The 17,587-nt window shown below is 30.9% G+C and overlaps 1 protein-coding gene across 1 annotated transcript in view; it reads right to left on the minus strand.

The window, feature by feature from the left end:
- Positions 1-208: 208 nt before the first annotated feature.
- Positions 209-17,587, minus strand: part of LOC111717526 (uncharacterized) — a 47,222-nt gene continuing 29,843 nt past the window's right edge. The window contains exons 21-27 of the mRNA XM_023493025.1: positions 16,036-16,117; positions 15,065-15,157; positions 8,260-8,311; positions 7,377-7,439; positions 1,824-1,879; positions 1,455-1,563; positions 209-333 (exon numbers count right to left, since the gene is read on the minus strand). Coding sequence (XP_023348793.1) covers positions 282-333; positions 1,455-1,563; positions 1,824-1,879; positions 7,377-7,439; positions 8,260-8,311; positions 15,065-15,157; positions 16,036-16,117 — 507 coding nt within the window. The 3' untranslated portion in view covers positions 209-281. The remainder of the gene's footprint in view (positions 334-1,454; positions 1,564-1,823; positions 1,880-7,376; positions 7,440-8,259; positions 8,312-15,064; positions 15,158-16,035; positions 16,118-17,587) is intronic.

Raw genomic sequence — 17,587 nt, forward strand, 5'->3', positions numbered from 1 at the left:
ATAATTTTAGAATAAAGTGTTTATATTATAGTAAAATAAGTGCAATTATAGGATTTTTTTATTTTATGTTTTTACACTATTTATATAATCTTGGAAAACATGTCAACACATTTGAGAAAACTTCGTTTTTCTTGTTTTGTTTGACACTTGTGATAATTGGTCCATTTCTTTGTTGCCATCTATTGTACTTGACAATCTATTGATTAGAACTATATATATATATATATACATGTAAATCAGAATTATATTTGTATATTCATTTAATTATATTGTGACACCATTTATACTTCACTTTCTTCCTTCCCTTGTTCTAAGATGGTGACTCTCTTCTTCCTGAAAATAAAGTTTTGAAGGCACGGTGAAGTGGTATTTTTAGGCACATGAAGTGGTATTTTTAGGCACTTGAAGTGATATTTTTAGGCACTTGAAGTGGTATTTTTAGGCACTTGAAGTGATATTTTTAGGCACTTGAAGTGGTATTTTTAGGCACTTGAAATGGTATTTCTAGGCACTTGAAGTGGTATTTTTAGGCACTGGAATTGGTATTTTTACATGGATTTGAAATTACTCCATTAGTATCTTCTTAAATACAAAAGAATTGAGTCTTTCCCACAATCTCTGGTTTTCTAATCCATATTCTTGCAACCCAATGCTGTAGACCTTTAATATTTTAAACTATGATTTTTTTAAGATCAAGTTTATGTTTGACATATAAAAGGTTTACAACGCCAGGTTGCAAAGATATAAGGATGGGAAGGTATGGGTTTGTGGCAAAGAATTCCTTTAGCAACTAAAAAACCGTCTTCCTTGGCCTAATCTAGTTCTGGAAAATGTTGGATTTTTATAAATCAAAAAATTTATAATGTTTGTCGACTTTTCTCTAAACTACAAATAATTGGATAAATGATTGAAGAAAATTTTGTGCACATCAAAAAATCTCAGTTTTGTTTGTGTTTTTTTTTTCGAGGGAAGGGGGCTACCCAAATTGACCAATAAATCCACCTTAGCACGATACAAATCCTTTGAGTTATTTGAATGTACAGAGTGTCCCAATTAACATGGGAATTCAGTGACGTATTCGATATCGTCTTTTTCAATAATTCTTTGTTTTAGTATAGTGAAACCTACTGAGAAAGCTGTAATCTGTAAGAGTTTGTCTGCTTTGTTCACATTTTGTTTGTTTATGTTTTGACTGCATAAGGGTGTACACTATACAAACAGAGTAAACTTGTCTGTCTTCAATGTTCATCTTGCGGAGACATTATAGATACATCTTTACAGTCTTTTACCCTTTTTTTAGCATAAACTCTAGCAGACATAATAATATTATGGCTTTTGAAATTAGGTATTACATTGCTAATTCAACAAAGACGATATCCAATTCGTCACTGAATTCCCATGTTTTTTGGGACACTTTTGATACTAGATTGACCTAGTTGATGTTGTAGACTAACCTTGTACATGTATGGTAGAGAGGGTAAGATGGATGACTTGTGTTTTGTTGTTTTCTGTCTAATGTACATATTTCATAGGGTTTAATCACACTCCCAGGACCAGAAGAACCTAAACATGAAAAGGATTGTTTACATATTACAAAATAGTCCTTATATCCCAAATTTGTGGGAATTCAAATGTATTTAATTTAATCATACATTTCTTAATACATATCGAAAAATGCTTTAATATTAATTTTAAGTCCTCTTATTTAAACTATTAAAAAAAGGGAATTTACGAAAAAAGAAAATATATCTTTTTATTTTTATTTTTCATAATTTCTAAAGTATTAATTTTCGACTAGAAAAAATAAGCTGAATTGTATTAACCTGTTTCTGTAGGTTTATTTCTTACTCTCTGAACAGATATCACCTCCCCATATCCACTAAAATATAATTTATCATTCTTTATAATTTAGGAATATTTATATTTTTTCAAAGAAAATTCTACACATCAGCATGAATATGGAAACCATATTTGTATTTCTTTGAAATATTTCGTGACAAGCAATTTTATGACAAGCAAGAATTTAAGAAAGGACTAGAAAGAAAATGTAAAACTGGAAAGTACAATTGGAAAAGACAACAAAAACTTTAAACAATTTAAAACATTGTTTCTATATTTTACTTGCATATATTAAGAACGAATAATAAAGGAACTGATTATTGTATAAGGACACAATCATAATGAGGGGGGGGGCATATATTAGACAGAAATTGCCCAACATGGATAGGATTAAATTTACTAAAATCTGTCAGATTTCCTTATAAAACTTCTGTTATTAAGAAAATATATCGCAATAAAATAACTTATATGTACACCACACACCAACACCCCACCAACATTGAAAAATAATGTTATTAAATTATCTATGAAAAAATGGGACAAACAAGAACAAATTGTGTCAAAATGATGTTTTTATCAAATTTTATTCACGTTTTAATTTTGGAAAATCCTTTTATTTGCTTTTTTTCACTTTCTTCCAGGGTTTAAATTTGAACTGTTTTTTGTTGTTTGTATTAATTAATGTGTTGTATTAATTGTCTTAAATACGATTGAAGTTTAGACAATTTTTTAATGTTAATACTAAGCAAACCATTTGAAAAAATTAATAATTTGTTTTACTGATTGCTGTAACGGTAGAGAACTGAGACCTAGGCTATAAATTACACTGATAAAACTGCATTAAGGGATTTCTAAAATTTTAAACGTGCATAAAATTTGCCACAAAATTTGTTTTCCCTTGGTTGAAAATGTTTTATTAAATTTAAATCTCCAAGAGAACGAAGACATCAGTTCAAAATTACTAATTCTAAGATACATTCTTTAAACAAATACTGCGTATTCCAGAATGATGCAAGTCTAGCTAAAAACTAATCTCTAGTTTTTATGAAGGCAAATCTTTTGATCCATGCAATATGTCCATTAGAAGAAAAACTGTTGTAAGTAGTGCTCTAGGATATATATTATCATTTTACAAATCCTTTGGTTTGACAAGGCTTTGGCAAATAATTTTAACAAGCTTATTTTATTTTAAAATTGGTGGTTAAAGGGACTGTAACCGTAGTTTAAAGTTTCAAGATTTACAAGCTTTGTCAGAAAGCTTTGTCTGATCAAGTATTATGAATTAAACATCAATGTTTTTATTCCTTTAAAATGTTTTTTGTTCATCTGCGGTTTCTCGATCTGCGCAATCCTTGTTTACAAGAAACAATGGAGAAACTAACAGAAATATACAATTTTCGAGTTAGAAAAACGACAATATCTTTCACAATTTTGATCAGATTAAGGTTTAAGGATAATTCAGACATTGCCATCTTTGTATAGAGGGTCAGTAGGCGTTAACGGTTTAGAATCAAAGAAATTGCATTTTTAATGTCTGTTTGATTTAAACGAAAGTTTTGTTGTAAGTTACCGGTTTCTCCTTCGCAAACGAAATGGAAATTAAGGTGTTCATTATGTACTTTCCTAAATACATTTGCCCAAGTGTCAACTTCCCTAAGTTTAGGTTTGGCCTTCTGAGGAGCCTCAGCTGCAATGGGGCCGAGCGCTGCGGCTAAGATGGGCTGGGGGTTGAGCACTGAGGCTAGAAAAGACTAGGGCCCTAGCGCTGCGGCTAGGATGGGCTAGGGGGTTGAGCGCTGCGGCTAGAAAAGACTAGGGCCCTAGCGCTGCGGCTAGGATGGGCTAGGGGGTTGAGCGCTGCGGCTAGAAAAGACTATGGCCCGAGCGCTGCGGCTAGGACATACTTGGGAAGTTATCGCCTGGAAAATTGCACATTTTGAGAAGTTGCCACTTCGAAAAAGGCCTTTGGGAAAGTACCTAACATGAAAATTAAGAGACATTTTTTTGAAACGGAACTCTTTCCATCCCTAATTCTTTCTTAAGTATACAATAAATATCATACGCAAAACAAGTCCTAGCTGAGAGAGATCCAGAATGAGTCGAAAGGTTGGTTCAATATTGAATTTTTAAGACTGTGTCAACTTAGAAGTGTCGCATTGCCTTGGCTTTTGATTAGTCCTAGACATGTGCATTTTAGAAATATAGATCACGTGTTTTTGCTAAAGTGTTTTAGGAGTAATTGGTAAAATTCTCATAGATTTTCCTTTAGTTCTACAGTGATAATATATTGAATTTTTCAAGAAAAATAAAAATCTGCGCGGGTCTAACCTTAGTCAAATCCAATTAGATTATCCTAGTCCTACACTGGGAGAAACTTCCAATCTTCGCGTCAAAGTTTATTTCTTGCTTGTGTATTGTTTTGAAATTAAGCATTTAATCTATTCCCATCCTTCACTATAAAGAATATACATTTATTTGCCTGTATAGGCTACAATCTTCAGTATGGACTAAAACATCAAATAATGGAGATGGATGTTGATATTATTTAAATCACTTTATTAATAGATGACACTCATGTAAGTATCAGTAGGAAATCAGTATAAAACTTGTACTTTTTAATGTTATACATATTGTTGCTTATAATATCTAGTTGTTTTTTCAGTTAAAGTATCATCTGTTCTATATTTATTACCATCAAATAAAGAAGCAGAGAAAGAAGTTTTAAATTATCATGACTCATAATTATGTTTTGTAGAAATAAGTAGCAGAACCACTTTCATGCTACATCTTGAAATATTTCAACAAAAGTTGTATTCCCCAGGGATCGGCTTCTATACAAATATGAAAGCAATTCTGTTTTCAGATTCTTTTTGATGCACAAGCTTGAAAGGAGATATTGAAGGATATTATTGTCAAGATAGTAAGCATTCTTTTAACCCTATTTGACCCGGGGGGGGGTCAATGTGCCCCCCCCCAATCGTTATTTTGCGATAACTCAAAAAGCATTTGAGCTAGGAAACTCAAATTTTTTGGCTATTCTAACTATGACATGCCTCTCACGCTAAAAGCTGGACTTTTATACCTACTGCCTGAGTCCTCAGGCATACTGCCTAAATGCCTTCATTTATCTACACTAGACTCTATCAATATTTAGATATTTCAAGATTTTATAGCTTTTTGAAAAGCAGGTAGATTGCACAGTTTTTGCAAAGAAACTTTGCAATGATTTTTGCACAGATGCCTTTCAAAGGGATTTGCACATCTTCAGTTTTTCTTGTTTACACATTAAGGTTTAACAAATTTTGCAAATGTTTTGCATATTTGAATTTGCTGGGTCGAGGGCTTTATGAAAATGAATAATTTGTTGCAATTTGCACAATTTTTGTTTACACATTTTTTGCTTAATAACTAGATCTCGCAATAAATATTTGAATGTTTAAAAATTTGCCATTTTTTGCAGATCAGATCAAACCTGACGTCAGGCTAAATAGGGTTAAGGGGCTGTTGTTATAGTTTAAACAGTTTTTATTTCTAGAAATTATATCCATTTTTCTGTAGCTGAAATCCACAAGTCACCTTCAAGGCTTAGTGAAACCAAAAATTAAATGTTCAATTTTTAGAGCTAATTTTTGATCATATAAAGCTTTGAAGTTTACCCCTGTGATTTGGAAATGGGATCATATAAATGAAGTCCCTTCAAATTTTCCTCTTAAATATTTTCCAGTCCAAGGTTGTAGAGATCATATAATGCTATTTTTTATGATACTGCAAAAATGTTGCTTCTTGATTTACAAGCTTAATAAAACCAGTTTTAACAGAAACTTTAAATGTCCCTAAACCATTAAAAAACATTGCCCTGATACTCTAAATTTGAGGCAAATCGGGCAAAGAGTTTTTGAATCATGATCGGACATAGAACAAACATAGATACACAGAAATGTTATATTTCTTGTTTAGGGTTACAGAGATTGAATGTACATGATTCAAGGTTGGGCAAATATATATGAATATATAGATATATAATATCAATTTATGACAAATGAACACAACTTTCTGATTGATATAATATCACAGTAATATATGTAACCCAAACAAAATTTGAAGCAATTTTGTGAAGGTGTTCATGAGCTATGATCAAACTAACAGAAACACAGAGAAAACTACACTAAATATATAGATAACAATTTTTTATTTGCACCATTACAAAACAAACTGTTTAAAATGGAATTGGATCTTTGCAACAAACTCTGATTTTTTAAGCCTTATATCATTGCAGCCCAATGTCATAAACCTTAGATATTTAAAGCTTTGAATTCTGTTAGATCAAATAATCTAAGATTGGAATAGCATTGGTTTATATCTTTACGTGACAAAGATATAGATATTAGAAAATTTGAGTTTGTGGCAAAGACTTAATCTATATAATAAGGCTTTTTGCTCATATATATATATATATGTGTATGTATGTTAGCTATAGCTGGCCAACCGGCTCAACCAAATTACCTAACATTTTTTAAGGGAAACCATGGGTTTCCTTCAAATTTTTTTTATTTACCGGGCAATGCCGGGCACTCTGCAGCTGGTTCGTTTATAAATATTTAGGATTTGAAGTTAGGTTAGTTTAGGTTAATATATATTTGGCATGTTATTCTGTGGTAGAGATATTGAGTTTAGATACATCTGCAGGATTAGTTAAACTAGAAGAAATCTTGAGAATTAGGCAAGGATTCAGGATTTCATCCGCCAACATTGGAACTGCTTTGTTAACAAGTATTTACACAATAGAAAGAAGAGAGATATTAAATTCTAGTCTGTTTGTAATGTTCACCGACACCAATGCATTACAGGTAAGGAAGCAAAATTAAAACGCTTAAATTATTCACATAGATCCAAACTGCTACAAAAAGAATAGATGCAGAACCTGAATCATTGAATTAAAAATGTCCAGGTTATGAAATGAAGCTTGCAAATATTCAACGGTTTACAGATTCGAACCCGGATATTTTCTGATATTCATAAAAAAACCCGGAATTGTTGCAGGTTTATTTAATGGCGACCAGAACTTTTTCAGTTTGTGGAACACAACTCGAAAATTTTTCTGGTTTACGGAAGAGAACACGGACATTTTTCCGGTCAATCAAATGAAAACTGAAATGTTTACGGTTCACGGAATGGAAACCGGAAATTTTCCTTAAACGGACAAATTTCCTGGAAATAATTTCAGATTTCTAATTCATCCGGATTTATCCTGGACTTCTATTTTCAATTAAAATGTAAATTTTTCTTCGGAATTATGGAAACCCAAAGAGAATATATTAGCATAGAGTGGAATTAACTCGAAAAAAGTGTAAAACGGCCATTTTGTTTTCTAACTGCAGAAGTACTTCACATATTTGTGCTCTTTGGCCTTTTGGGCCTTGCAACATATCTCTGTTCTGTGGTGAATAAATTGGCTTTAATTTAGAGTAGAGGATGGATTTTGAAAGACACCTCTTATAAAAAAATATATTTTTAATAAAAAGAAAGTTTTAACTAACCTGGGGGGAGGAAGATTAGTTGATATAAGAGATAATTGTGAGGGTGGAGTCTCAGTGATTTTTCTGTAAATTTAATTTAATATTTTATTTTCTTCACAATTTTATTTCTTTAAAAATAAGATATTACAAATAACATAAAATAACAAAAGAAATACTTTTTCTCAGAGAAATTGTGTTCTTGCAACAAACATCGATTGTCTCATCCCTTAGAGTTGCCTAGACCTTAGATATTTCACTTAGATCTAGAAAACTGTCAAATTATTCATAAACATTTTTAAAGATGTCGTTTATTTTTTGCAGCCCTAGATCTATACATTTGTTAAATTGCAGTTCGCGGTGATTTCATTCTATGAACGTTTGATCAAATAACCTAATTCTGAAGAATTTAAACAATCAGATTCCAAATAATTAAGGATTAGCAAAGGATTTGAGTCTTTGCAACAAATCCCAATTTTTTAATACCTATATATCTACAACCAAATTATGTAAACTTTTGATATTTCAAACTTTGATTGATTGATTTAACAGAAGTCATAGTTTGCAATATCTAAGGGTTACAACATTGGGCTGTTAAGATATAGGAATTTAAAAATCAGAGTTTGTGGCAAAGACTCAAATCCTTTAGATTAGGGATTAGAAAATCAGAGTTTGTTGCAAACACTATTTTCTTTTTATAAATGCCTTGTAAACCTTATAAAAGTTATCCCACTCAACTTAGAAGATTAAAACCAAATTATGCACACTCACTTAGTTCTTCTGAGAAACCCATCCAAAGTTTGAGGGAAATCGACAAAGGGGTTTAGAAGTTATGATCGGAAATACAAACATACATGAAACCCAAACAGAGATTACTACTTTATATTTATTTATACATTATATATACCTTTTGTTAGATCTTCCTGGTAACTCATGCTGGTATTCACCTCCATACACATCTAAATATTTATATATACGTTGCTTGTCTGTTTTTGTCTGTCTGTCTGTCCTTTTGTTTCCAAGGCTAAACAGTTCGGGCCCGAATTTTGCGTGAAACCTCAAATTTAGTATGCTCAAAATTTGGTAAATTTTGAAAATGCGCAAAAAAATAATATGAAATACAAATTTTTTGTTTTGTTTTTTGTTTTTTGTTTTATATTCTATAAAGAGAAAATACTCACAGAGAAAGCCTCATTTAAAAGTTTAAATAAATGGACACAAAGCCCCCTAAAAACCTAGTATATATATTAACGTGTTTAAAAAAGCTTAGCTAAATTTGAAAAATTTCGCGCGCAATGAATGCGGTTACTTATTCCATTTCTCTATATCCAGTGAGAAACTGTTGAATATTTTATGTCCACAGTTTTTACACAATATGATATGATATGATCGCTACTAAATTGCTTAAGATGGCCAAACAAATGTTCATTAAATTATCAAGTTTTTCTTGAGCGATCAAAGAATTCAAATCCATTAAAATAAAATAAAAATTTTTTATACGAAGTGGTATTTCTGACCATAGCTTGGTCAATTTTTCGATTTAAAAAATGTTTAGAAATTTCATTTTCCTGAACAATTTCTAAGAAAATAAAGCTTTTATAAACTTAAGCAGCGATTATATCCTACGATTCTTAAAATAATACGCTATAATTTTAGAATTGGTGCTCACCGCGCGTGCAAATCGCTGATATTTAACAACAAAAGGGATATTTCAAAGGTTTACATCATCAGGTTAGAAAATATTTAGGGATTAGAAAATTTAAGTTTTTGGCGAGTAATCAGTTTTTTTCGATATTACTAAATGTTCACAAAAGGAGTTATTTCTTCTTTATTTAAAAAATATGCGTCAATTTCCATATAGTATAAATTTTTACAATTCATTTTCCTTGAATTAATTTCATATTGTTTTCACATTTATCAATAAATGAGATCAATTGTTTTATCAGTTTAAGGAGTATTTTGAACCCTATAATACCCTAGGATTATATTTAAATTAATTTAAATGATTTGTACACACAAACTATATTATATGAGATTAGGAGGATGGGTTACGGTAAACTTTGTTAATTGGTCCTTCTCTCAACTGAGTTACAGTGGCTGGGGACTATTTAATTACAGAAACTCAGATTTCTCAGAGTGCAAATAAAGCTTTATATGAGAAAATGTTATTTCTACATCAAACAATAGGTACATTTTAGCTGTAAAACTTTCAAATGATTTGTAGAACTAGATAGCTAGCTTATGATTTGTTTTCAAAACATTAAAAAAATTACAAGACTAGATTGTCGCAGTGCAGAATTCTCAGTCAGAATGCATTTTTTGACCTCAATTTTTTCAATAGTATTCACTTTAGTATTGCTTCGCACTTTATTGGGCTGTGTTAGAATTTGTTTAACCCTTTTTAATTAATTCTCGAGGGTTTCCAACGCAAGCGAATTTTTCTTGCGTGCATTTGGGAGCCATGTAAACTCCGAACAATTCATGAACAGCTGCGCGCGCAAATCCGCAAAATAGTTGGAGAACAAACGATAATTTTGGTAACGAACGAAATAATTCTTTAAAGCGATTAAAAAAAAAAGAACGAAATGGGTCGTTCACAAATGATGAATGAATCAAATGAAAAAGTCAAACGTGTCGAACATCTCTCACCCACCTCTGCCCCTTTAGTAAAAGTAAATTCAAGATATAATGAAGCATAAAGTTTGACCACGTCAACCTTGTTGCGCTGGCTAGTCCTGTCCATAGAGCTAGGTATAGTACAAACTAGGACCGGAAAGGATGACCCAGCTCGGAAATTCAAATATACTACGGCTGCCCGTGATCTTCAGTGTCTTTCAAATAGGTAATAAATATCTAAATATGTACATGCATATATTAAGTTATGACTGATTATGTTATGCATAGTACAAAAGTGCCATTAACGTTTCCTCCATTATTTATGGAATTTTTTATTAGTTTTTTTAACATTTCGTTATTTTCCGAGTTATGTCCTGCCCTATTATCCAGTGAATGTTTAGTTTTCCGAGTTATGTCCAGCCCTATTATCCAGTGAATGTTTAGTTTTCCGAGTTATGCCCAGCCCCATTATCCAGTAAATGTTTAGTTTTCTGAGTTATGCACAGCCCTATTATCCAGTAAATGTTTAGTTTTCTGAGTTATCTCCAGCCCTATTATCCAGTAAATGTTTAGTTTTCTGAGTTATGCCCAGCATTGGACGTTTAATCATGAAACCATTTCCATCGACCAATAATGTGATGTACAACCAGAATCGTAACCAATGAAACTATGTAAAATAAATCTTTGTATAGTATATATATATGTTTTTTACACAAACTGCAACCCTTTGTGATTTAGTATAAATACCATGTAAAGTCTATGTATTGCCACTCTTCCATAAGTTATTGTGAAATATACTTCTGACGGACTATAACATCTTCTAAATAGTAAGTCTCTTTATAAATTAATATCTAAGAGTCATAATTTTAAGTACTTTAGATTATCTAATTGTTGAAGATAAAATGTTAAACTATTAGAACGATCAATATTTAAGGAAGCTATTCTAAGAGAATTCAATTTAGTCTTGAAGAGTTACATAAAAGAATAACTAAGTTAGTTTAAAAATATTATACTTAAAGCACATTAGAGATCAAAAGTACTAAAATTATAATCATAGAAAACGTGTATTGACACACCTATTATCCGGTAAATGTTTAGTAATCTATGGAAAACCAATATTGTCCTTTTTCTAATTCCAACACAACCAATATTGACAACTTTGCTTCAAATTAAATCGGTTTTTCAACTTTAAATTTTCATAAATCAGTAGATAATAAAAGCAGGAATCTGTGGGGTTATTTACCCCCCCCCCCCTAGAATCCTGGGGGGTAGAATCCTGAACTATTCAGGCCCTGAAAAGCGAGTTGTCCCTTTGTTTTTGTTTTTAAAAAAAAGGTTGATTTTAAAATTGAATATCGTGAGAAAATAATTCAAATGTGCAGATACTTCAGATATTTCAGATTTTAAGTCAACATATTCTAAATGATTCTAAATTCTAATGTCATTACAATTAGATGTTTTTTTGATAAAAAAGGGTATATGGGCAATGAAAAATACATTTTTACTTCTAATTATTGTCATTTCCATATCAGATGTATTTAAGATCTTAACATACTACATTGACGACAAGAAAATTTTAGAAATTAGAAACAAAGACAATATTTTTTCAAAGTTTTGCAGAGTAGCTGTTCTAAAGATTTTAAGAAGTAACATCCTTTTCCTCTTTGAGTGAAACTATTATTTTTTATCTTACTTAAAATAAATTCAGTTTTATTACAGATCTTTGTAGTTAATGAAACATTAATGACTATAATGAAGGATATAAAACAAGGTGAAAGCTGAAAGGTATGAAATGAAACCTTTATTTGATGGAGTTTGTGAATGCCAGAAATGAGTGGAAAGTGCAAATCAAACCCAACTAAAACCAATATTTTGAAAAAATTCTAGGGGGGGGGGGGTAAAAAAATTAAATTTGAAAATTATTTTACCACCCCCACACCCCACCCCCCTACAGAATCATATTTTACGACCCTGGCAGGAATAAAAGGCATGTCCTCTGTATTTATAAAAAGTAGAATAATCAGACATTTAATGTTTGTAAATTCGAAATACTTTAAGTACAAGAAGATTTTTCTTGACCAATCATTAATTCAATCGTTCAACTGGAATATCATCTGTGACCATGCAGTTAAAACCTGTATCTAAAAGCGAAGATACAATTGAAGAAATCGTTGGTTTCTATTTAAATTTGGAAAACTGTTAACTTCTGAAAATTTTCTTATTTATGTCTGCCAACGGGCAGCCGTAGTACATTTGAATTTCCGAGCCGGGTCAACCTTTCCGGTCCCGGTTTGTACTGTATCGCCCGGGCATTGGGTAAATAAAGCAGACACTCTATATATAGGACTAGCCGGTGCAACAAGGTTGACTCGGTCAGCCTTTAGGTTAAATTTACTTTTACTGAAGGGTCAGAGGTGCGTGTGCCGTAGGAATCCGCAATGACATTACAGAGAAACCAGAATTAAAAATAATCAATTTTCAGATAAAAGACAAAGGTTACCGTTGTGAATCGGGCATGCCCTTCATGAAGGGTCATTTAAAATCTCGTTAACAGTCCCTTTAAGAAACATTTATCTAATTAAATTCTTTGGATGAAAGTAGATTAAATGTTGAATTAATCTTTTTCAAGCCTTGTACTCCATACACATGAATACCATGAAGTTTTATGCAGAAACACTCGCCAAACTTGGCTTTACTATTTCAAACTTCAAAAATGAATAATATATTATCTTCATAAAAAATATTTCTTTTGCACATTTGAGCAATGTTGAAACATTTTCCCCTTTGTACAGGGTTTAAAGAAAGTAATGCAAAATAATGTTTTAGATATGTCAACAAATTGTTTGTTAAAAATTTATTAAATTACATATTGACACATATCTATTATTATAGACATCATTTATTTAGTTTGGCATTGATTAGACCAGGTTCTCCATGGTCTCCAAAGTATAACTCAAAGAAAGTGTCCAAAGTCTGAAATGCCTTTATGCAGGATGGATCTCAATGTCTTACAGCTGATACAAGCCTCCAGTGGCTCCTAAAGCTGCTGAAGAAATCCTTGAGAAACATCAGCCCGGAGGCCCTGGAGAACCTAGTTTTATTAGTACCAAACCGAGTAAAATATGTCTATAATAGTCGGGGAAATTATGTAATAAAATATATTTATAATAAACAATTTTTGGCGCATCTAGAACATTATTTTGAGCGAAGCTTTACTTTCTTTACACTCTATAGTTTCACTTTATACCTCATGGAATATGGATAAATAATTATCCCAGAGTACTATATCAAGGAAACCTGATACTTTATCCATATTCCTGCTAATAACAATTATCATCATTTTATGCATAACTCGTAACCAAATAAAAGAGTAACATTATCTTTCATAAACCTTGTAAATATATACATATATATACCAGTTGGGTGTCCGCTACGCCGGTCACCCTATTTGACCTGTAACCTTATGTTTCCATAAATAGTCAGTATAATGTAAAGTATAGCGTTGAATAGACCCGGTTGAACTTGAAACCCTAGGTAGAGAAGACAGTGCGTTTTCTGTAGTAAAGATTGACTCCGAAAAACCGGCATTTTGTGACAGATATATAAATATATGATGCGCATGTGTAAGCAGTGTTCAACATATACATTCTATATTCAGCTTAGTGCTTTCTTGATATAATATAACTTAGTTTGTGTATTTAATGCTTTAAGTGATATTCCATTTGAATTAAATTCAATTTAGGGAGGCCAGTTCCATTTTCATATTGACTAGCAAATATATATATATACAGTTAGCTACAGAAAGGAAAGGTCAATGGGTCTTATGACTTTGTGACATGGTATGAGAACAACAACTTTATCTGATTGCTTATTAGATATTCAAACTATTTTGTTCTTCTCTTAAAATAGTTAAAGTTATTCAGTTTTGGTTAAAAGTTATTCAGTTTTTGGTTTCTGTAATGCCTTATTGTTCACAAATATTTTCCGTAGAGTTTCAGGATTTTTATAGAAATGACGACATTTGAAGAATTTAAAGAAATCTGCGAACAAATTCACAAAAAATAAAAAATAAAAAATAAAGTTTAAAAAGAAATAATAATTCTAACTTATTGAAAAATTTCCATTAAGAAATATGTTCCAAAGCATCTAATTAGTTTTCTGTATTTTTGTTACATTTTTTGTCGTCGTAATTGAATAATTCTTAAAATCCGATTCTCTAAATTATCCCTCCAAAATGAACAATCTATGAGGCTTCTAAAGATTGAAAAAATATGCACTGTATAGACGTCTCATAAGTCTCAAATTAATCCTAAAATATTTCTCTACATAATTGCATTCTCGGCTAAACTACCATGTCTAGCCAGACACTCCCTTTAAGGAGCACATTTACGAATTGTATAAGCCTCCTCCAATTTTGTTTAAGGTTTGGTAGAATTTGTGATCTAAACTCTGCTATAGATCAAAACAGAGAACTTAATTAAGGGGAGGAAGAAATCTGGCAGAAGCTACAGTTTCCTTCAACTTTTCAACAAGGAAAGTATGTTCTTTAAGTATTAATATAACATGTTCTAGTTCATGGAAATAATGTTTTTGTTTGAAAAAAAAATAATGTTTTGTATTTAGAAAACAAGGTTCTTGTATTTAGAAAACAAGTTCTTGTATTTAGAAAACAAGTTCTTGTATTTAGAAAACAAGTTCTTGTATTTAGAAAACAAGTTCTTGTATTTAGAAAACAAGTTCTTGTATTTAGAAAACAAGTTCTTGTATTTAGAAAACAAGTTCTTGTATTTCGAAAACCCAGCTTTAAGTGATTGGCAAGGTTTAGTTTGAAAATTAAGAAAAATTGAGCTTTTTAGTCCAAATGCTTTTTGAGTTATCACAAAAAAGATAAAGGGAGGGGGGCGGTCAAATTAACCCCCCCCCCCCGGGTAAGTAGGGTTAAAAATTAAAAACAACATTTTTGTTACTTTTGGATAATATTCTTGATCATATTTTTTTATGTGCAGTGAACAGCTTTTCTTTTCTCATTTGTTTGTCTAGATTTTAAACTCTCTAACCGTTATTTTAAAATCCAATTTGAACAAAAATAATCTTACATTTTTGATGTGGAATGAGATCAGGATTTGTTGTGTATCCCCGACTAGAGTCTTCTTGATTAGATCCATAATCATAATCTGTACCTCCTCCTACTTCAAGATCAAATATAACATTTTATAAAATTAAGAATTATCAAATCAGATTGAGGTTTCAAACATATTTATGATATTTAAACCCGTATTTTAATCAACAATTTTGGGTAAAAATATGAGAAAAATATTTAAAAACGAGACACAGATTGGAGACTTTTAAATGCATTAAATGGCAACAAAAATCAAAATCATTCCTTTCTTAGGACACTCTATGATATTACGACACACAAATTAAATTTTCCTTTTTAAATAAAGGCTATAAAATACCCGACAGAGTGCTGCTTTAAAGAAAATCAAGGTTAAGTAATGTAATAACTTCACAAGAGAGATTAAAGGGAGTGTTTGCGAAAAATGAAAGGGGCTATAAGCTTACGTCGAAATATTGTCGATGGTGATCGCTACTAATCTTACTTCTAGCTGATGCGCCTGTCAGGAGAAAATTGTTAAAAGTTACTCATACCGAAGAACGTAGCGTCCACATTCCACACAAATTCAGAAAGTTGCAGCATTAATTGAATTCAAAGACATTCGACCTAACGAGCATTCTGTTACCGACAGTTACCGACTGTTACCGACTGTTACCGACTGTTACCGACTGTTACCGACTGTTACTTTCTAAATGATGTCCCTGTCTTAAGAAATTGATATAAAAACTGTGTCCGAGTTATATGACAACTCTATTCTCTAATATAAGTGACCTAACGTATTTTTAATCAATCCTAGAACTTATGCTTGAGCCTATACTCCCTTTCATTTTACCTTAAAAGCTCCTATAAAGAAAACAAATGTTTATTAGGTAAAAAACATCGTTATTTTAGAGGAAAAAATAAAAACTTGTTTTATATTGTATCATTTTAATATGATAATTGATCTATTTCCTTGTGTATAAGCAGTAGAGCCTAATAAATCTCCACTTAGTTCACTTTCATCAGTAGGTTGGCCTCCAAACCCACGGATTCTCTGTATTGCATTTAGATTATTACTTTATTAGTATCATTAATCATTGTATAAAGGGCATAGATCTAGGTTAATGGGACTATATTCGTAATTTCAAGTGACCCTTTATGCGAAGATGACAATGCCCGATTCATAAAATTTTAAAGCTGGTTGTTTTCAATTGTGCTTAAATGAGCATCTTTAATGAAGGTATTCTAAATTGTTGAACAAATAAAGGTTTAAATGGTACCATTGTGAATTTGACATTGCCATCTTTACATGGTGGGTCACCTGACATTTTGAAGGTTAAAACTTTATGGTTATGATTGATCACTGTTTAATAAGTTTATTGGCAGTTCGAATATAATAGGTTTATTTTAGATCATGTTGGTTATCAATAATTGTCCATGTTTAAAGATATTTAAGGATTTTTGACTCTTCGTAAGCTTCAATCTTCAACATGTGACGTAATTGAAATTTTTATTTTATAAAGCTTTGGAGAATGTTGACAGAATACATAAGCCTGAAAGAAGTACGATCATTTTTTCTTATAATTTTTTCCTTTGATCAACATTATGCACAATGTAAAAAATAATTTTAGAAAATACAATTTTGAAATTATGTTTTACTTCACAGAATTTGCGTAGCTCTGAATAAAACACGAATATTTACGAAAATTTAAGTAATGAATATATAATTGGTACATTTCGAAACCTACGATAAACGTGAGAATACTAAAAGTGAGGGTTATGTACTCATTTTACTCAAAATAATAACAAAGATTGTAATTAAATATGCTGAACGGGTATACTATGTCTACAAAGGTCCCTTTATTGCTTAGCGAGATTTTCTAACTATATATATTTGAAACCTGCTTTCGATGTGAGTAATATCAAGGTAAGGGGTAGGACTGTATACTTATTCTATGCTGTAATTAAGGAACTTTGTTGGAAACTAGTCTTAACAAATTAATAACGAACATTTAAATGTCGAAATGTTTTTTAACAGCTGTTCATATCACAGTATAATGTGCACAGACCATATCCTCTCTAACTTGACGTCTATTCACTTTTAATTAGTCTATTTATAAAATGATAATCTATAAAGTTTGCCTTCTCTCATACTTTTTTCTGCTTACAAAGCAACAAAATTGTTAAAAATTCTAAAAAATTTTAAATTGCTTTTTGTTTTGTTTTTAGTCAAAGATTTATAATTTTTTGTTGAACATACATTCTTAATATTTTATATTTTAAATATTATAGAAATAAATCTTTTAATTAAAAAAATAAAGTTTAGAAATAAAACAAATGTTTTTTTCCCAAGATTTGAAAAGTATTCAAGTTTAAAATGTGTACAAATGAAAGAAAAAAGTATCTAAAATAACAAGATTTTGAAAATATTTTTGGCTCTTTTTTCAGTACATCCATCAAAAAGAATTGCAAATTTGCTAATACGACATCTTGTGAGGAACATTATCAGATTTTATTGGGAGCA

This window comes from Eurytemora carolleeae, unplaced genomic scaffold, assembly GCF_000591075.1.
Source record: "Eurytemora carolleeae unplaced genomic scaffold, Eaff_2.0 scaffold187, whole genome shotgun sequence".
Classification (NCBI taxonomy): domain Eukaryota; kingdom Metazoa; phylum Arthropoda; class Copepoda; order Calanoida; family Temoridae; genus Eurytemora; species Eurytemora carolleeae.